The 21,340-nt window shown below is 40.1% G+C and overlaps 1 protein-coding gene across 10 annotated transcripts in view; it reads left to right on the top strand.

The window, feature by feature from the left end:
• Positions 1–21,340, top strand: part of MYO9A (myosin IXA) — a 181,598-nt gene that overhangs the window by 53,116 nt on the left and 107,142 nt on the right. For all 10 annotated transcript variants that reach the window (XM_081838606.1, XM_081838614.1, XM_081838610.1 and 7 more), the window contains 6 exons: positions 1,650–1,747; positions 3,525–3,651; positions 12,305–12,394; positions 16,421–16,537; positions 16,879–17,013; positions 18,906–19,027. In XM_081838606.1, the coding sequence (XP_081694732.1) occupies positions 1,650–1,747; positions 3,525–3,651; positions 12,305–12,394; positions 16,421–16,537; positions 16,879–17,013; positions 18,906–19,027 (689 nt within the window). The remainder of the gene's footprint in view (positions 1–1,649; positions 1,748–3,524; positions 3,652–12,304; positions 12,395–16,420; positions 16,538–16,878; positions 17,014–18,905; positions 19,028–21,340) is intronic.

Here is a 21,340-nt window from a genome sequence, read left to right as displayed (position 1 = left end):
TTCTGTGGGCAATTACGGATTTTTTAAAAAAATATATCCAGCAATTTAGTTAAAGGTTCAGTAAAAGTGTCATCTGAAAGGAAGAGGTTTACTGCCATGTTTACAATGGCCAAAAAAGTGAAAGGGTCTCCCCACTCTTGTGTGAAGTCAGATTATTGTATTTAAATTGTGGGTTTTGTCTGTCTTGATATCACTCCATTTTAATCTTACCTCAGAGAGCATGGCTATTCTAATTGCATGTTAACAATTCTAACTTGGATTTACTATTTCCCCCTTAATATCATTCAGGCAAATTTATTCTTGAGTGTTATGTTTGATTGTAAGAAGATTCACAAATGAATTTAGGCATTTTAAATTTACTTAATTTCTATTAGTTTTATTGCTTTATTCTTCCCCCTCAGAAAAGAAGCTGTAAGTACAAAATGGTTCAATAATGTAGCAAAAATCTTGAATATTTATTTCATGTGAATGTTTATTTCCTGTCTCTTTTACTTATTTTGATGATTTATGTACCGCTTAATTTACAGACATCTCTAAGCAGCGTAGAGGACCAATGATTTAGATTTGTCTAGTCAACAGATTTATTGCAGAAAACATAGTTTGAATATTCTCCCATAGCTTGCCTGAAGCGATTATGAACACATTGGTAATAGCTTACTTAAGCAGAGTGATGTGGGATACTTGCCCATCTTGAGCAGCTGAATTTTACTTTTTGGTATGGCAGACTACACTGAATTTTTCAGACACTGATAAATTAAAGTGGCTACACTTGAGAGGTTAATACTGTGTTAGTAAATGCTGTTATTACTGCTAATCCACTCTCCAATATGTTGATGCTATTCTGCTAATATTTAATTTGCTGTTTCCACACGCCTACAAGCTGTCCCTATATAGATTTCCACTTGCCCCCTTTTCCTATCTGTACCCTACTGTCCCAGCCATTCCTGGTTAGGACTCACACTTCCTAATACACTTCTATATCCTCTCACATATTCAAAAAGCTTCCTTCTGGGACCTAGAGAACTGGGTCCTCTTTTTCACCTGTTTCCTAAGCAATCAACTCTGACATGTGTTCTTGTCACATAGAGAGGGATCTCAATCACTTTTGATCTGCTTGCTGCTCTCTTGTAGACTCAGTGGGAGTCTGCAGAATTGTTGAGACCATAAAAACAATAACTTATGCCATATTTGGAAAATAATATTGAGGGATTAAATTCTATATTTGGGGATAATAATTGTTCAAAGAGGGAGCGAAAATGAACTCTTGTTCTGGAAGCAGAACAAAATGTTTGGGTATTTGTGAACAGATGGAAGATTTTTCCTGCAGATTTGTCAAGTAATTTTATAGAACTCAAAAATCAATTTATTCATCTTTACACAAATATAATCCATGAGTGCAGACAGCAGACAACTTTGGCTTTCTATTTTAAAATGTAGATCATGCTCTCTGTAGAGTGGAACTTGATTATTTTGCAGTGATGGAGAGCCTAGGCTACTTTTACTGTCCAAAGAACGAGGTCATTTTTTAATTTAGGAGAAGGTGCTTTTTCTCCAGTGTCTTTTGCATAGTGTTTTCATGGGTGGTTCCTTCCTTTCTTTCTTGATGCCCATCTCTTCTAATAATTGCTCCTCATATTTGGCCTCAATAGGATTGCTTCTCTGTTGAAGGGGAAGATCTGAAGCATGACTTTGAGCGTTTGCAGCTAGCTATGGAGATGGTGGGCTTCCTTCCCAAGACTCGCAAGCAGTAAGTTGATGTTCCTTATAACAGTGCATTATTAAGTCGTGGATTGGTGTTGTGAATCCTGCAACATGTGTATTTGATTGATGCTCAGCCAACACTTTCTGAAGTTTCTACATGATTGAATGAGTTGCAGTCATAATATTGTGCATCTGTCAGGGCTTTTAGGAGCAGAAAGCCATTGAAGTCAGCCAGTGCCATTCCTGTTTTAAAAATGTTAGTGTGAATAAGCTCCAACAGAACTCTGTATGAATTACTATTGCTTTGGTTATTAGCAACTTTATTTTTGTAGCCTGCTTTGGATCTCTGGGCTTGAGTAGGCTAAAAATCCCAAACACAGAACCCAATACATATTATATAGCTATACTTAGATTGCTTGCTAATTAGTTAATTGTACATGTCACTAAATCAATAGGTTGCTAAATGACCACAGAAACATTAAGAACAGATTTGCTTAATAACATTTTGTTTGTTTTCGTATCATTTGTCCCTTTATTTTTTAAATATTTATGCCTCATAGCCAGACACTGGAGAGACCTGTCAGGAGTAAACATGGACCGATGGTAACAAATTGTATGGGAATCGGCCTTACTAGAAAAGCCAACCAATAAACTGAAACTGACACGGGGACAAATAGAAGAGGACACCTTAACTCCAGTCTGGCTCCCCTTTATCACATACACAGCCCAACAAGACAACAACAAGAATCCACCAACAGCATACGAATCAATCTGGCTTACCTGACCCAACAAGCCTTCCCCGCCCCCCCTCACAAACAAGCCCCACTGCAGCCAACCACAATCAACCACACCCTGCCCCCCAATACCTGTCACTACCAAGGAAATGTAATAAACAAATAGAAAGGGAACATACCTAGTTGACACTGACACAAAACCCCACACGTACACTATACAAAATAATATAAGTTTCACCACCCCACCCCTCCTCTTCCTACTCTTCTTCCCCAACCTTATACTGTACTCAACTTTAATGTCTCACAACAAATGTAACTTATTGGTAAGAAAGACTGTACAGTGGTACCTCTGGCTACGAACTTAATTCGTTCCGGAGGTCCGTTCTTAAGCCGAAACCATTCTTAACCTGAGGCGTGTTTTCGCTAATGGGGCCTCCTGCTGCCGCCATGCCGCGGGCATGCAATTTATTTTCTCATCCTGGGAAGCTCTTAACCTGAGGTACTACTTCCGGGTTAGCGGAGTTTGTAACCCGAGGTACCACTGTATAACCTGAAAAAAGAGACCAGGCCTGTACTTTTGTAAACCAAGAAAATCTTATACAGTGGTACCTTGGGTTACAGACGCTTCAGGTTACAGACTCTGCTAACCCAGAAATAGTACCTCGGGTTAAGAACTTTGCTTCAGGATGAGGACAGAAATCCAGCGGCAGCGGGATGCCCCATTAGCTAAAGTGGTACCTCAGGTTAAGAACATTTTCAGGTTAAGAACGGACCTCCAGAACAAATTAAGTTCTTAACCCGAGGTACCACTGTATATCAGCTTGTCCCTTTATAAGTAATCTTAATATAATATCTAACAGATCCTAGTAAAACAGGAAAAGCTGTGGCATTGTATTACTAGGTGAATATATTTGCCTAATAGCTGATAAATGCAACACATTATATGTGACAATATGACAGTATATTGAAATGCTGCTTAATAAAGTCTGGCATACAAAGTCACAGAGCCCAATATGTAGTGAAATGTGGGTAAACTTGCATTTACTGTGAAGAAAAAGAAAGAGAAAATGTGTTGTTTTATGCCCATAGGATTTTTTCCATTTTGTCTGCAATACTACACTTGGGTAACATCTGTTACAAGAAGAAAACCTACCGAGATGATTCCATAGATATCTGTAATCCCGAAGTTCTTCCTATTGTCTCGGAGCTGCTAGAGGTAAACCATGAAACTTTTGACATGATTTACCCAGTTCTTCCCTTTCTTTCAGCTTGGGTATTTTTGGAGGTGGGGCTGGGGAGAAACTCAGCCTCTTAAAAATGTATTATTGATAGTGAAACTATTCGTTTTGGTAGTTTGGTTCATTGGTCTTCAACTGGTGGGTCAGGACCCACTGCCAGGTCACAGCCTGATCTAAGGTGGGTTGCAATAGCAACACTATCATCAGCACCATCCAGCTATATGAAAAGAGAGTTCCATTGTCATGTTGCTACTGCCGCACTCTGATGACCTTCTCTCTAGTTACCAGCTCCTTATCTGAGGGGTGGGGACAAGGGGGGGGGTTCCGGAGTGGATTTGAGTTTCTAATATGTATATTTTAAACCACACTTCATGGTGGGAGAAAGTAGGTGCTTATAACACTACTTGCCATAACTTTGAAGTTGTCATCAGAGGCACCTGTGAATAAATGAATCAAATGAATATAAAGCTTTCTTTTTAAAAAAAAAAAAACCAAAATCCCACACCATACTTAAAATAAGGCAGACTAGTGAAGTTCTCCCATACTTCCATAATAGTTTTTGACTTTGATCACTTGTTGTTTTTACTTCTTACTGACTTAATATGATTTCTCGCAAAATGCTCATCTAAAATAAGTTAGGTTTGTAGTAAGTTTCATTAGCATCTCTGGAGTGTTTTCTGCAAGCGTTACAACTGAAATAGCCCTGTGTACTTTCTAAAGGTGCATCAGAAATGTACTTTCCCCCATGTTTCTTTTTCAGGCAACTAGAGTAGAATAAACTCAGTACAGGTCAGGTGGGCCAAAACTCAGAATGAGCTCAGGCTTGCAAGAGAGGTTAAAAATAATAAGAAAGGTTTCTTCAAATATGTTCAAAGCAAGAGGAAGAACAAGCAAGTAGTAGGTCCTTTGCTTGGAGAAGACAGAGGAATACTCTTGGGGGACAGAGGAGGTGGGACTGCTCAACACCTACTTTGCCTCTGTCTTCAATGAAAAGGAAAGCAGTGCCTGACCTGGTGATAACAGAATAAATGTTGCAGGGAAGGAACTGCAGCCCAAGATAGGAAAAGAGGTGGTAAGGGAACCCCTAGCCATTTTAAATGAATTCAAATATCCAGGGCCTGATGAGCTGTACCCAGAGAGTTTACAGATGTAATCTCAGAGCTTCTGTCTGTAATCTTTGAGAATTTGGGGAGAATAGGTGAGGTCCGTGCTGAGTGGAGGCGGACAAATGTTGTCCCCATCTTCAAGAGTGGGGGAAAGGAAGACGCAGCTTGACATCAGTACCAGTAATGGTGCTAGAACAGATAATTAAGCAGTCAGTCTATGAACTCTTAGAAAAGGACGTTGTGATTACTAAGACCCAGCATTGGTTTCTCAAAAACAAGTTTACAGGGCTATAGCATGAATGTAACAACTGTCCTACATTTTGTCTCACAGGAACTATCTAGTATACATAATTTGTTGTCTTTGAGCCTTGAGGTTCTATACAGATTTATACATATATTCATTCATTTTTAAAAAACAAACCACCCTTCACCAGAATACATTCTAGGGCAGTTTGCATAAATTAAAATACATAGCATGACTATACGTACATAGCTAATAGCTGCCAATAGTTCTACCCTCTATGATTTTGTCTTATTATCCTTTTAGAGGTATCTATGCCACTTGCCATTACTCACATAACACTCTTGTTTCTCCTTGCTGGTAGTTTGATTTTATTTTGCACACATATATACCATCCTGTTCCCAGGGTAGTTCATGTCAAGATACAAAGCAGTTTTAAGACTCAAAACTTTAAAAGCCAGTGAAAATAAATTGTTTTGGTGCCAGATAAACACCAATAAAGTGGGTACCAGGTGAGCCTCTTCAGTTAGGAAGCTTAATAGGCAGGGCACCACTACTCTTTCTGGAGAGCATTGGGCTCTTCGGTTGTACCAAGAAGTTAATGACACTTGACTTCCAGCATGAAGGTCTTTGAAACAAGGGCAGAAGAGATAATTATTCTTAGCTCTTGGCCTGAGATTAGCTCTCCATTTGCTGCAATTCATCTGCTTTGTCTGAAACAGCATTGTCAGTTCTGGATAAGTAATCTTCAGTCTGTCTTGGTTTCCAACCAGCCTTTTGTATGAGTCTGGCTGCATGATCTCTGCTCTTCCTTCTGAGCTATTTTGACATTTATAGGTATCAGTATTCTTTTACTAGTCTTTAAAGTATAACTGGCCACAGCACTTCATTGCTACTTGACTTGTGGTAGATATCTCAGATCTACAACTGTGCTCATGTCCAGAAACAAATAGGATACTTCACTTTTTCAACAGAATGCAGGAGTGCAGATTTTAAATATTTAAAATTTCCGAGGAAAAGGGAGCTTTAATCAATGTAAGTCATATTTCCTATTTTGAAATTTGTATTCCTTTATAAATCTGACTTCCTGTTGCATTCAGCATCTGAAACCCAGTTTCTCATTCCACCTCCCTTAGAGGCATGATTGGGTGGGGACAAGAGTATAGGCCTTTGCAATTAAAGCACCCAGCCTATGGTACAATCTTCCCCATGGTCATCCAACGTGCTTTTAAGACTTTTTTTGTTATTATCCAGCCTTGCCTCTGGTCTGTGCTGAGTTTCTTCTCTTGCTGCATTAATTTTTATTGTTGATTTTTATCAGCATTGCTTTTATGCATTCATTTGTATAATTATACTTTTAATTGTGAGTTTTCTTGGAAACCCATAGTTCAAGATGAAAGGCAGAATTTAAATCCTGATCAAGCATGCGTAGTAGTTGGTTGCTGTAACAAAACATATTGGTTTGCAACTAAGAATAGCTTTTATTCAACATAATTTATTCAATATAATCCAAAACATTTTGGTAATGCAGCCCTTTTCACTTGCAAAATTATGTCTGCTAAGAAACCCACAGATTTGTTTGAGCCTCTCTAAACAAGCCAAAGATATCAAACAAGATTGCTTACTTTAAAGCTAAGGATGCTAAGTAAGCATACACTTAATTGGAATTTAGTCCAGTTCACCAAAAATGGGATTTTCTTCTGACTAATCTGAATAGAATTGGGCTGTAGAATTCAGGATCATACACAGAAACGGAATGTGTATTGTAGTTCTATGCGTGCAGATCCTGATTACAATCCTGGTAGGGTATATATTATGGTTTCTCCTGGATTACAGTGGTACCTCTGGTTACGTACTTAATTCGTTCTGGAGGTCCATTTTTAACCTGAAACCGTTCTTAACCTGAGGTAACACTTTAGCTAATGGGGCCTCCCACAGCTGCCGGCGCGAGATTTCTGTTCTCATCCTGAGGTAAAGTTCTTAACCCAAGGTACTATTTCTGGGTGAGTGGAGTCTGTAACCTGAAGCATCTGTAACCCGGGGTACCACTGTATTGTTATGCATCTGGCTAGTTCTTGGCTCCAGTAGGAAGTGCAAAATAGCTACAATGTATCACATGTATAATTCTGAAATGCTTAATCTCTGGAAGTCAGACATCCCCCCTCAATGGTATTTTCCCTTACAGAGACCAGGAGAGCTGTATATAACTAAGTTCTACACTGAAATCAATAGCCCTAAGTTAGCTGTGTATATTAATTTCAATTGATGTCAGGGCTGAAGTCTGATGCAGGTCAGCACGAAGAAGCAGAGGCAGTTGTCAGTACTTTATTCAAGGAAACGGCATACAACTCAGCAACACTTCCCAGTAGGTCTTGCCCCTGCGGAGCAGTTTCCGGGACTGAACTCCCTGCCTTCCACCCCTTCCAAGGCTCTTCCTCTCCTGAATGTTTCCCAAGCAGTCTCAAACTCTGACTGCCCATCTCTGCCCTCTGTTCCACTCTCCTCATTATCCTGTGTGTTCTTGGAGACCATGGGGAGCTTGTCACAGCAGGAGAGGGAAGACTCTCGGAAGCAGCCTCTTGACCCCCCTTCTCTGCTTCTGTCTCAAAGTCTAAACTTCTCCCTCTTACAGGTTCCTCCTCCTCACTAAACCTCCTTCAGTATCCAGCACCTCCTCCCAAGCTTCTCCCTCTGATCTCTCATCGGTTTCCCACCACCAATCCCTGGGCTCTGGACCTTCCTCCTCTGTGATTTGCCTTGGGGGTTCCCTGACTGGCACCTCCTTGTTGTCCAGCCAGCCCCTGACAATTGACCTATTTTAAGTATGACTACCATTGGATACTGGGATGCGGGTGGCGCTGTGGGTTAAACCACAGAGCCTAGGACTTGCCGATCAGAAGGTCGGCGGTTCGAATCCCCGCGACAGGGTGAGCTCCCGTTGCTCAGTCCCTGCTCCTGCCAACCTAGCAGTTTGAAAGCATGTCAAGTGCAAGTAAATAAATAGGTACTGCTCTGGCAGGAAGGTAAGAGGCGTTTCCGTGTGCTGCTCTGGTTCGCCAGAAGCAGCTAGTCATGCTGGCCACATGACCCAGAAGCTGTACGGCAGCTCCCTCAACCAATAAAGCGAGATAAGTGCCGCAACCCCAGAGTCGGTCACGACTGGACCTAATGGTCAGGAGTCCCTTTACCTTTACCATTGGATACAACCTAAAACCTTTACCTAAGCCTGTTTTACAGGACACCCATGAGCTTTGTCTGCCCCTTTATATCCAATTTATGCTTGCAGTGGAAAACCAGGGAGAAAGGAGTCATTCTTCTTCAACAGATCTGGGTAGCCCTCTTATGGACAAAAGTGGGCTATAGCCCTGCCGAGGTTTTGAACCCTTCCCCCACCCCAAGGCATGGTCCAATCTTTCTCCTGTCACCTTCAATAATATCAATATGTTACCAGTGACTGAGAGGCTTTAGTCCATCTTCTCTGCTTAGCTAGTCATAAATTTCACTGCTGGTAGATTTCCACCTTGCCTCCAAGGAGAAGCAGCAGTTATTTTAAAACCCAAGTTACTATTTTGCCTAGAAATGGCTAAGGAGGTTGGGCAGGAATATTGTCCTGCTGTTTTCTCTCTCAGAAGCCATGCCTCCAGGCAGTGCATCAAACAAACTGGGAGATGAGCTGCTATGGAGGGTGGTTTGGGCACAGCCCTGTGTACACCATTGTGGCTGTTGTGCACATTATTCCCTTCTAGCAGAGGGTGAGTGTGAAGGGGGGGGGTTAACATTCTTGACCACAATGAGGCAGACGGCAGGGGAAGAGCTCTCTATACACGTTTCTTTGGTTGAGGTAAGTAAGTAAACAAACAAGAAGTAAAATTTGTTCTTTCAGCTCATTCTGCTGCATATCTACTCCACTGCTAATATTTAATGTTTAATACAGCCATGTACTTGAGTTTCATTCATACTTCACTGTGTGTGGCATTTCTCAAATAACTGTGGACAAATCAGTTTGTGGTTCTTTCCTAAATTGGCAAGGTGTGGAGAAGGGTGACACATTGCTTCTTTCTACATGGCCACTTTAAGAATTGTAAGCCTTTCATATACTGTGAGAAAACACAACATATGAATACTTCAGATAAGTGTTGAGAGCCGTTATTTGGGCTGGCAAAGGTTTAAAGTGTTTTAATTTGGAAAGCCGAGATTGCAATGGGTACATCTGTCAAATTGTTGTTTAAAAATAACCGAGTCTTGTTCAGCAAAGGAACTGAATGCTGCCAGACTGGTTTAATTTATTCCTTGCAATAGCAAATGTTGGCAATCATGCGCCTCTTATACAGACCTGAGATTTCATCCACATGTCATCACATTGAGTCTTGGTTTCCATGTTTCATCTATTCTCTAAAACAGAATATATAAGCAACTGGAATGTTATTTACTAGTAAAATATTTCACACATCTGATGGGGAGAACTATGTTGTGAAGAAATCTCACAATTTGAGTGCTCAGAGTGTTTACTTTTCAGGCGTGTTGGAAAGTTGTCTTAGCGCTTATGAGTTGCAGAAAGCTTTGGCATTAGTTCACTTCTGCGTGGAGATTAAAAGAGGGGGGCCACTGTACCTGTGTTCACTGTACCTCTCCCTAGGGTGTGGTACAGTGCTGGAAAGGCTTGGGGGACGATAGAGTGCTCTCATCCTCTGTTCCCTTTGTTATCACAACGTGCTTGTGCATTTTACAGGTTTGGTTGGAACAAAATTCTAGACAAGTGAAAATAAGAATGTACAGTAGTGCCTTGTTCAGTCTGCCTGTCCATTTAGCCTGGTATTGCCACCTCTAGTTGGGAGAAGTTTTACATAGTGTCAGACAGAGGTCTTTTCCTCATCTGCTACCCGATCCTTTGAACTGGAGATGCCAATGATTGAACCTCAGTCTTCTGCTTGCACAGCATGTGTTCTACCACCAATCTATGATCCCTCTCCATTTATGAGCTATGCATGAATTGGCTTTGGTTACAAAGATAGATGTAACTGATAGCACTGTATAGGATTATTTATCAAGAATATTTTCCCCAAAGGGCAATATCCATATAGTACATTCTGAATCTCATTGTGCAGGCTAGAACCATTCTTGCTGTGAAATGTGCAATCATTTAAAGTACTGTGTGTTCATATTGGCCTTTTTGCAAGGAAATCCAAGGTCAAAGGTTCAAGATATCTTCGAGCTGGAGCCAGTTTTTGTTTTGAAGTTGGAACTGACTTGGGATCATGAGAGGGAGGCCAACTATTCTGAGACTGTATTTTTCATTTTATTTTACTAGCCTGAAAGTGTTATGAAGGCAAGGTTTATAAATGGTGTCTTTTACAGATACTGTGTTAGAGGAATGTGAACTTGTGTCCAAGTGGAATGAAATGCTTTCAGTGAATCATAACACACACACGGGAGTTTAACCTCTCCAAGTAATACAACCCCACGTAACCATTTCTGCTTCAGACCTTTAGCATGCATTCCTTTTGTGTGTCAATAGCTTTTATAGTGTTAGGGATACTTCTGTGCTTAGAGCTGTCATTTTGCCTTGCTTATGGTACTGTCATTTTCTCCATCTGCCTCAGATTGGCTTGCTTTTTTGCTTCACATCAGGAGATCTGGATGTAATCATTAGGCAGAGTTTTACATAGGAGTCACTGTATGGAAAGCCATGAGCTCCCTGTGGAACACTGAACCCTCTGTATTGAAAGCATATCTCCTTTGTTTCCTTCTCTGGACTCGATTGAGACAAGGCACTTCTAAAGTCATGGAGCTTATTACTTCATTTTACAGGAAGGTAGTGGACTGTGTTCCCTGTTCTGCAGAACTTCCAGATACTTGTAGCATGCAGAGCACACTAGAAGCAGAATAGCCTTGCATGAAAGAGCTTTATGTGTGTGTGTGTGTGTGTATAGGCAGAAGAAGGCAACTTATGCATCAAGAATACTGGATCTCATGTCCTTTAAACTGACACTTCACACTAGTTTATGATGTTGTTTCTCACCAAAACTTTCATTGAACTAAAGGTAATCTAAATCCAGCCCTTCCTAACCAGGTGCCCTACACATCTGTTGGACTCCAAATCCCAACATCTGCATGGGCAGTGTTCTGGGATGATGGCACCTGTAGTCCAACAACATATGAAGGGGGCTAGGTTGGGAGAGGCTGGCCTGGTCAAACATAGTTTCCAACAGTGGCCAGCCAGCTTGCAAGCAAGGCATGAAGTTGATGGCCATTCCTTGTTGTTCATTGACAACTTCTTTTAAGCAGAGGCTCTCCATATAACGGTTCCATTGAGATCTATCTATTGTCATTCACTATAGTAGCTGTTTTCTATGGTCTTTATCTATACTTTAACAACAACAACAACATGTGAGTTGGTGGCTGTCACCACAACTTGTAATGAAGTCTATAGTTATGTATTGTGCACAGCACTTTTTCTGGGGGGACGCATACCCCTAAACATTTTGTGAATCTAAGTTTGACCTCATTGAGAGGCAGTATTTCAATATGAATAGGAAAATGAGAGTACCCCTAAACATTTTTTTTTAAGAAAAAAAGCACTGATTGTGCAAATATGTATTTTCTCCTGTCTGCTTTGAACCCATTGCAAAACTGTCATTTTTAGGTGAATCAATTATTTGGGGGTCAGAATGGGCTTATGCAGATGAGTTTTAGATGAGACAGTTAAAATCAATGTTTACCTATTCGCAAAACAATAGTGATCTACCTCATAGGTTATTGTGAGAATGAATAGAACTGTAAAGTACTTTGCATATTAAATACTGTATAAATGATTAATAAATAGTAGGAGAATAAGTGTATATAAAACTTCTTAACAGGAAAAGGAAGTCCTTTATAACTACCTTAAGGAAAATCCTATGTTCAAAAGAAAGAGTTCAGACTGCCTGAGTCTGTAGTCCCTGGCCAAATGCAGGTCCTGTTTCATGAGTAGTATGGACTGCCCTTTGCTATGAAGTAGGAACCTTTCATGGGCCTAGGGATAATGGAAATATTTGATCACACTAGAGAGCTATGGGGTTTTGTATAGTTTTAGCAACTGAAAGTAAGCTTTCGGATACTAGTGCAAAAGAGAATAATATAGAAATTAGGAAACAGGATGTAATATAGAGTTTATTTTGTGTGTTAATGTCAGGCTTATAATTCGAATAAAACTGGTACTTGAGGCACACAGTCTAATTCTTCTCCAAGTGTTAACCTTTATATGCTTGTAAAATTATGATTAATAGTGGACTTTTTCCTCCTTAGGTAAAAGAAGAAATGTTATTTGAAGCACTAGTTACAAGGAAGACAGTGACTGTGGGGGAGAAGCTTGTATTACCGTACAAACTGGCAGAGGTATGTGTAGCAGATGTCTTAAATTTGGGAAATTACACAAGATAGCCTAGGAAAATACATCTGCACAGTTTAGGTTCCTGGAAAATGTGGGGGTGGGGCATAGGTGGCAAGGCTTACAAATGTGTAAGCAAAGATAAGACCATCTTACAACTGAATCAAGAATGAATTCTAAATTCAAATCATACTGGGAATGAAAACAGACATGGAATATATTTACAGATTTCACTGTTGGCAACTGTGTGTATTTTATTTACCGTCACTACTGTTTAGCTGTTTGACTCCTCCTGCTATATTTTTCTAAACTTATTTCATCTTTTACCACAGTGTGTCTCCTTTAGCAAAATGTTCCAGTTATCTCTCTAGTCTGGGAAGTGTGCACTACTAATTTTCTATTTCAGTTCTTTATCCTCAGCTACTAAATTGAGAATAATTTTATAGTCATTTTAGGCATGTAAAAAGTGGACAAAGAAGCAACTTTGAAATGTAGAGTTCTTGATAAGCTGTCTTTAAAATTATGACTGTTTTCTGTTCTGAAGTGTAACCCTTGACTGTGTCTTAGTAATCCTGACCCCTGAAGGAAAACATATCAACCTACATTGTTTAGAATTCCAGTAATCTGAGGAATTCTGACAAATCCTCAAATCCCTACGTAAACTTCAAATAGAACCAGTTGCTATTTGGACAGTTCCAATTTCCTATACATGTCATTGTGTTCAGCTGTATATTACTAAGAATAGGATGTAATATGGCAGTATTGATCACCTTATCAGGTGTAATTTGGAATCAATAATGTGACTGACATTTAAACACCCCTATGCGACCTGCAACTAAACTGGTTGGTTCAGGTGTGTCAAACTACCTACTGAAACATTAATAAACTGAATTGTTAGTAACCTGGAAAAGCTTCAGTCACAGCTGAACTGGAAGCAAACATCAAAGGATATGGTCTGAGTCCCCTTGTTGCATTAGTGCCTGCTGCTTGTTGTTACTCAGTGTTGGCTGTGATGAGAAATGTTTCACTGCAAATTGGGAACATGACAATATCTGTATTTTCAAATGGCTTGCATTTTGTGAAAGGACTGCAGCTGTCTAAGTGAGCCATGAATCCAAATCTTCATCTGTCAGCAGACTGCTATCCCAGCTAGCATCCTTTTTAAGATACTGTATTCCCAGACAAGCCTCCAGGGAGAGGCGGTATTTTACATTGTCTTTCCAAATAATAAGGAATACCTGTGTTGAACTACAATTGTGACTTCACACAAAACATTGCTTTGGAAGTTACAAAAGATTACAAAGGATTGTCCTAGTTTCATGTTTCCTCCATGATCTCCCGTAGCACTCATTTTTGTAAATTCCAAGATGACAAACAAATAAGACTCTTAGTACAGATACGGACTTTTTCGCTAGTGGATAATGTGAGAATATGTATAGAAGATTAGCTGGACCGTTGCCAAAAATGGTGGACCTCTGTTCTGAGGATGCTATTGTTGTAAAAGGCATTTTGATAACAATGCCGCTCTTTGAATTGGGATTTGAGGGGGAGAACTGAATCAGCAGAATGTGAAGTGCATACTCTGTCCTCTCAGACTGAGGGTGTCCCTTCTGTATGCATAAGCAAGTGGTTTTGCAAGAAGCTATATTCAAAAACAAGACTCTCATAAGAAATATTTGTGGCTGGAAAATGGTCTTGAATATATCCTCTGAGTGTGCAGTTGATGATATGCATGTATTTGGCTTTGACCATTATATTAGTAGCATATGTAAGATATGACATCAGTACAGGACACGGAAGAAGAGAAATTGAGAGGAGGGAGCGAATATGGCAAGCATCTATTTCTTGTTTGGAAAAAAAACAATTATGATGTATGTTAAGGGCTCATCTCCAGTTAAATCACACAGTTGGGATTAAAGCTGATTCGGTTCCTATTACTTTTCTTTAAAAATACTTTTTATGGAATGCATGGAAGGTCTTTTTTAAAACTTTCTCTGCTTTAGCTTATAGAAATGCAGAGAAAGCATCTTGCTCTAATAACTGGCCGAGCAGAAGTATGGCGGAACTATTCTCCAAACTTCTTTTAAAATATCCCCATTTCTATCTTGTTCTCTGTTAACTTAATCATGTGACTTTAGATGTGACGTCTGATAGAGAACAGGTTATTCTGCATCCAGGGGTTCCGAATGTGAGACAAACATCCCTGGAGAAATTCAGGCAATTGTTAAGAACGTTTCTAAATTAGCCCTGACACATATGACCCTCCCTTGTTTTTATGTGTCTTATCTTGGGGACTGGTGCCAAATGGAGGAGGCAAGGCAAAGGCAAAGGAGAAGGGAGGTGGATCTGTCGCAAAGGATGGCAGTAAAGTCATATTGTTGCAAGGCTGACTGAAATTTTATAGTGGTCATGTTTCACTGTAGATAGATCCTGCTGTGGTTTGCTGCTGTTCCCAGAGGCCAGTTTACCAACCACAATGTAGTTTATTCATTTGGCCACATCCTGATGGTGCCACACAATCACATAATTGGGATTTTCGCATGGTGCACATGTACTTGGGGAGAGGGCTTTTGCCCATGGACCATAAACTGAGCAACCTATCATATGCTTTAGCTTGTTTGTTGCTGTTGGAGAACTTGGAACTTTTTTGAGTGTCTGGTACTTGTCAGAACTTGGACACTTTCAGCAATTGCACAGTCTCTGTTGAACTGGTAGAGACTTATTTCCATTCAGAGAAGCAGTGGGTGGGGAAGAAGTAAGGAAGAAAATGGCAAATGGTGCGTCTTTTATTTTCCTTCCTTTTAATCAAGGTTAAACTTTGCTGATAAAATCTGCCTTGTGCAAAGTTTATTTTACTGGGGGGAAAGCTCTGTTTTTAAAATAGATCATTACTGGCAGTTCTTTTGTGGGTTTTGACATTAATACTATCAGTAGGAGGACTTGGTGTTTTTTGTTTAATTAGCACTGTAGTTTACAGCTATTTCATGCAATTCCCATACTTGTCAATGGATAAATAAAGTGATCCACATGGACTAAGAATGAAATGCAAAGTGATGCCCCTCCCTGAGAATCACAAAATGTGTGAACAAAGAGAACTTCAGCAGGCCAAAGTAATCCACTAGATCTCCTAATATGAAACCTTGGCTCATTTTCCTTTCAGAAAATGTTTTGCTTTTGGGAGCAGAAGGTTTGTGGAAGCAGTCTTGCACTGTATGGCAGTATTTTGTCCTTTTTCCTTTAAAATTGTGCAGAAGGTTTTGAATCAAACTACATGGCAGAACAATAAACACACTAAAGGATTTATTGCCTCCCAATATATTTTAGTAAACTCAGCAGGTGTCAAAGTAATCTTTGCTTCAACCCTAGAGAATGTAATTATTGTATTAGAAGTAAAGATGTTAATCCATCCTGTTAGAGTGTTCATGGGATAAAACTGGGGTATGTGTACCCACATTACTGCTTCCCCAGGATTATTCTCACCAAGAAAAATCAGGAATGGTCTTTGGGCTAATGGGTGGAAAATAACTAGAGAATGTAGTTTTGCTAGTAGTGAAGAGAGGTTTGGGGTGTATGTGAGACAAAGGTCTTCACCCAGTCTCACCCTGGATAGAAATCCTGCTTGCAAGTAAGTAATGGTATAGAGCCAGTATAGTGCAGTGGTTAGTATCAATCAAGACAGGGGAGACCTGGATTCAAATCACTTCACTGGATGACATTGAGATAGCCACACACGCTCAGTCTAACCCAGTGTTTCCCAACCCTGGGTCTCCAGCTGTTTTCAGACTACAATTTCCATCATCCCTGACCACTGGTCTTGCTAGCTAGGGATGATGGGAGTTGTAGTCCAAAAACAGCCGGAGAACTAAGGTTGGGAAACACTGGTCTAACCTACCTTATAGGGTGATTATGAGGGTTGAATTGGAGAAATGGAGAATGTATGCCTAACCCTTGAACTCCTTAAAGAAAGGTGTAAATGTTCTCTGAAAATAATGTGAGTGACTAGAAATAATGTACTCATTCTCTTTTATTTTTAGGCTGTTACAGTGCGGAATTCCATGGCTAAATCGTTGTACAGTGCTCTGTTTGATTGGATAGTTTTTAGAATTAACCATGCACTTTTGAATACCAAGGACTTTGAGGAGAGCACCAAGGTAACACCTAGGCTCGGTTTAAATGTCAGCTTAGATTCTATCCATCCTTCATTTTGCAATTCTATAGGTTTTATTTGTGTTGTCATACTCAGACATTGCATGTAGCCATTTTGGTAGAAGAAGGCTGGATTTTAGCAGTAGTTGGAGCTTGAGGACGAATCTTTGGACTTTTGTGATCAAATAGAAGCATTGTCTTAAGACTTGTATACAAAGTGTATTTTTATTTAAGATCTGAACCAAGTCTGAAATGATTGCAAGTGCTTTAATATGTGTGTTCTTGTGCAACCTATCAAATTTATGTATTAAGAGTAATATTTCTAAAACTTCACTTTATGTTGCAGACTTTATCCATTGGAGTACTTGATATTTTTGGGTTTGAAGATTATGAAAGTAACAGTTTTGAACAGTTTTGCATTAATTTTGCAAATGAACGTTTACAACACTATTTTAACCGACACATCTTTAAATTGGAGCAAGTAAGTCTTTAAAACTACATAGTTGCTTTTTAAAAAAGCTAATAGCGAAGTTTCATTTATTTTATTTTATTAATAGTTTACTAATATTGACTATATAACTTTCACCTGAAAGTAATTTCACTACATTATATCCATTTGCAGGTGTTAGTTCTAGTGTTACTATTTTTCATAAAAACATCATATGTTGTAAAAAATAAAGTACTTTGTTGGAAGTTCCTAATCAAACTGCATGCTTGTGTTCTCACCTCTCAATTGATATGAAGATCATAGTAGCCCTCACAGAGCCTTAATTCTCTCTTCAGTAGAATGTTGGCCTGCCATCTCAGCTTAGGCTACATATTATGCAGTGTCTGGCTAACTGTGCAGGTGAACACAGAACTTTAAATTCTAGTCTGTGGACAGTTGGAAACATTTGCTTTACAAAGGCAAGGCTTTCTGCAAACATTCATGGGTATTTTGCTATTGAAACTTTGTACATGTTCAGAGGTCACCTGTCCAAGTTGCCAGAAATTGGGGAAATCTGAGGTGGCAGCTCGGAACAGGCCATGTGTCCAGGGGTCAGGGCTACTGCAGACTACAATGTATTTGATGCTGGAAGGAGTATAATCAGAGATGAAACTCTGAAAAACTTCTAGAAGAAATCAGACTCTATAGTTCTCTAAAAGACAGGTTCTGTAATTAAAACATTTTCTGTGTTTTCATTTAATTACTAGTTAAAAACAATATTTAGCCACTGTTTGCCTGGTCAATAGAGCATTTTTTTGGCCATCAGAACTTAGGCATTCAGTTTATGAAGACAGGACTCACAAACCATCCCCTCCTTGGGGTGCACAACTGCGGGAAGAAAAACCTTCTGATCTTTCTCTAAGGTTCCTTCCTTTCTATATATTTTCCATATAAAACTGGTCCTAAAGGATCTACATTGGCTCCCAGTATGTTTCCAAGCACAATTCAAAGTGTTGGTGTTGACCTTGAAAGCTCTAAAATGCTTTGGTCCTGTATACCTGAAGCACTCAATGCTAGAAGTGAGGGTACAGGGAACCAGGCAGAGAGCCCTTTCGGTACTGGTGCCCACCCTGTGGAACTCCCTTCCAGCAGATGCCAAGGAAATAAACAATTATTGGACTTTTAGAACACATTTGAAGGCAGCCCTATATTGATGTTTTACTGTGTTTTTAATATTTTGCTGGGAGCTGCCCGGAGTGGCAGGGGCAACCCAGTTAGATGGGCAGCATGTTGTTGTTGTTGTTGTTGTTGTTGCTGCTGCTGCTGCTCAAACCTTGTAGTTAAGATTTATCTGAGCAACTCAGCCAGGTTCTAGATGTGAAACAAGCTGCAGGGCCTTCTGTTGGCACCAGGAGGGGGGAAAAGAGGAGCTGAAGGCAGTTCTTTTTTCTCAACTTGTTCCTTTAACTGGCCTGAAATGTAAGTCGCCTTCTCACCCTTTGTAGGATTGGAAGGAATTGAGGCACCATCCTAACTGTGCTTTAAAAAAAGTAGGGAGATTTTTCAGTGGAAGAGACCTCCTGCCCTGTTCCCTCATATTCCCTCCCATATCTACGCAGGGTGCAGAAATGTAGCAAATCAATATGCTGATAATCGGCACATTTGGTAGATGCAGCACAGGATGTTGCTGCATCTTCATTATAGGCTACCCTACATTTGATGTAGGAAACACTTGTATGCCTTGACACATTAAAATTGTCTGTTTACATGGTTGCTGGTATTTGGAAAAAAACATCAAAGGAGCAGCCCTCATGCACCGGCTTCCTGAGTTTGTTAGCATATGGCTTGACTTTTCACTGTGTTTAGCAAAGCAGATTGCTTTAAAATACTGCTAAAATATTATGTGGGGGTTTTCCCTTAATGAATGTAACTTGCTCCCATCCTAGGAGGAGTACAGACTGGAAGGCATCAGCTGGCATAACATAGAATACACAGACAATTCCGGCTGCATAAACCTTATCAGTAAAAAGCCAACAGGGTTGCTCCATCTGCTGGATGAGGAAAGCAAGTGAGTATGTTGTTGCCCCACTCTTGTGATTGTCAGGTTTCAGATCACTAAAGTCCTGTGTTGTTGTTGTTCTTGTTGTTCTTGTTCTTGTTGTTCTTGTTCTTGTTGTTTGTAGGTGAGTAGCAGCTTAAAAGTGAAAACCAAAATAAGAAAGATCCCTTATGATTATATATTATCCATCCATTAATATTTTAAAGATTTCCTTACCCTTAGGGAGGAGGATGCAAATGATCAAGCTGTCCCCAGGACGAGAATGCTCACTCAAGTTAATATGGACATCTGTATGGGATGTGCTGGATCTGCAACAAAATATTACATTGGGTTGTTGGTCTGTTTGCCAACCCATGCCCTTATCCAGTGCTTTTTTAAAAAAATTAATGTTTAGGAGTACTCTCATTTTGACTCAAGAAAACCACCATTTAATAGTTCAAATCAGGAAAAATAAATACAGTAAATGGACAAAAGTACAAAGCGTCACAAAATGTTTAGGGGTATATATACCCCTGCAGCCCCCCCCCAAAAAATAGCACTGCCCTTATTCATTTTGCACACACCATTCAGTGTCATTCCCCATCTGCCCCACTCAGTCAACATTCCATGATCACTGAGCATGTTAAGTCAACATTCCATGATCACTGAGCATGTTAAGTCTTGATGGACATGAAAATAGCCTTTTCCTGAAAGGGTTTTTGTTTGTTGTTCATTTCACAATTAAAACTTTGTGGTCATGAAAGCAGGATAATACGTCTGTGTTCCACTTGCAGTTTTGCTACAATCATAATAGGGACTAGTCAGCATAGGCAAGGAGGTATACTGAGGACCAGTGTGCACAGACTATGGGGTCCCAAGAGAAAATTTTGTGTTGAAAGTCAATTAAATAAGTTGCAATTGAAAGTGATTATTAGCATAGGAGCCAACTCCTAGGGACCAAGGTCTCTTCATTCCGCCCCTCAATAAAATAGTTGAGGGAGCCAGGCCTCTCTAAAGTTGATGGACATTGCCATTCAAAGAGTGTGCATGTGCCACATCCTGTGATCAGTTATGTGGGGCTGGGCTTACCCCCTCCCATGTTTTATTCAAGATGGCACTTGACAGTTTTGGTGCATGAAGGGATTGTTTTCCCCTTGCTGAAGTGATGCTAAAAAACAAAACAAAAAATGTTCTTTCTAGGACATGCTGGTCTCACAGGAGAGGCTGGCTAGCCCCAGTCCCAAGTGCAATCCCAAATTGACTGCATGCTCTGCAAGTTCTCAGTTTTGCTAGAAAGTTGGACAGTGACCCAAATACCCACAGAGCTATCACCTTGTTTGAGCAGGAGTGTCTACAACAAACAGGTCAGAAAAAGGGAGATAGCACCAGTGATTTATGATACGCTTCTCAGTGTTCATGATCTCAAGGGATGGTGAGAGCCTGATCTTGTGATTCAGATCTTAGATTGTGTCTGGAGGAAAGCACCCCTTAGGACAATTGCAGCTTCCACAAGGAAGAACCGGCGTGGTGAGAGAGAGGCCGAAAGGCCCCGCAGGCCAGGAATTTATCCCTGCCCTGGGCATGGTGCCAAGCGCCACTGTTGGTCAGTTGGCACTGCGCCCAGGGGAACGCCCTCTGATTTCTGCCACCATTTGCCAATTTGGTGGCAAGGGGACAATCTTGCCTTCAATAGGCTGGTTCACAGAGGAGGGCCGGGGCCTGCCCTCAAAGCTGCCTGCCCAAGAAGGAGTGAGCGGACATCTTCATTTTATGCTATTGACTATGGTGCCAAGCCCCCTCTTTCTTTCTTTCTTTCTTTCTTTCTTTCTTTCTTTCTTTCTTTCTTTCTTTCTTTCTTTCTGTGTTACCCTTCATTTTTTCTGAATTTTGATATACATACACTGTGTGTGACCAAACATTATGTTGATGGTTCTGTTGTTTGTTTTTTCCTGTTACTGGTCTGTTTGTTTCTTTTTTGCTACTGTATACCATTTACTGAAAGGAGAGAAAAACAATAAACACTTAAGCAACAATGCTCTCTTCATACACTACTCTTTTCCTGCATGAAAACAAAATTTAAAAATCCAATTTGTTTGAAGCATGATATGAGTGTAGTTTTTGCTGTGATGCAAATATGCTGATCAAACCGCTACTCTTTTGTCTCCCTACTAAGCAGCCCAGAGATGCTTAGTGCCTGTGTGCTGGAAAAGGAGAGTGAAAAACCAATCAATTTTAGCTCTATAGACATGTTGCTGTTTTACTAATTATCTAATTATCTAATGATTTGGGAACTGAATATATCTGTATGTCTTATAGGAATACATGTATTAAAATCATCAACTA

The sequence above is a fragment of the Podarcis erhardii genome, assembly GCF_964252035.2.
Source record: "Podarcis erhardii genome assembly, chromosome: 14".
NCBI classification, from domain to species: Eukaryota; Metazoa; Chordata; class Lepidosauria; order Squamata; family Lacertidae; genus Podarcis; species Podarcis erhardii.
The sequence above is the reverse complement of the archived record's forward strand: the minus strand, read 5'-3'. Positions and strand labels throughout refer to the sequence as shown.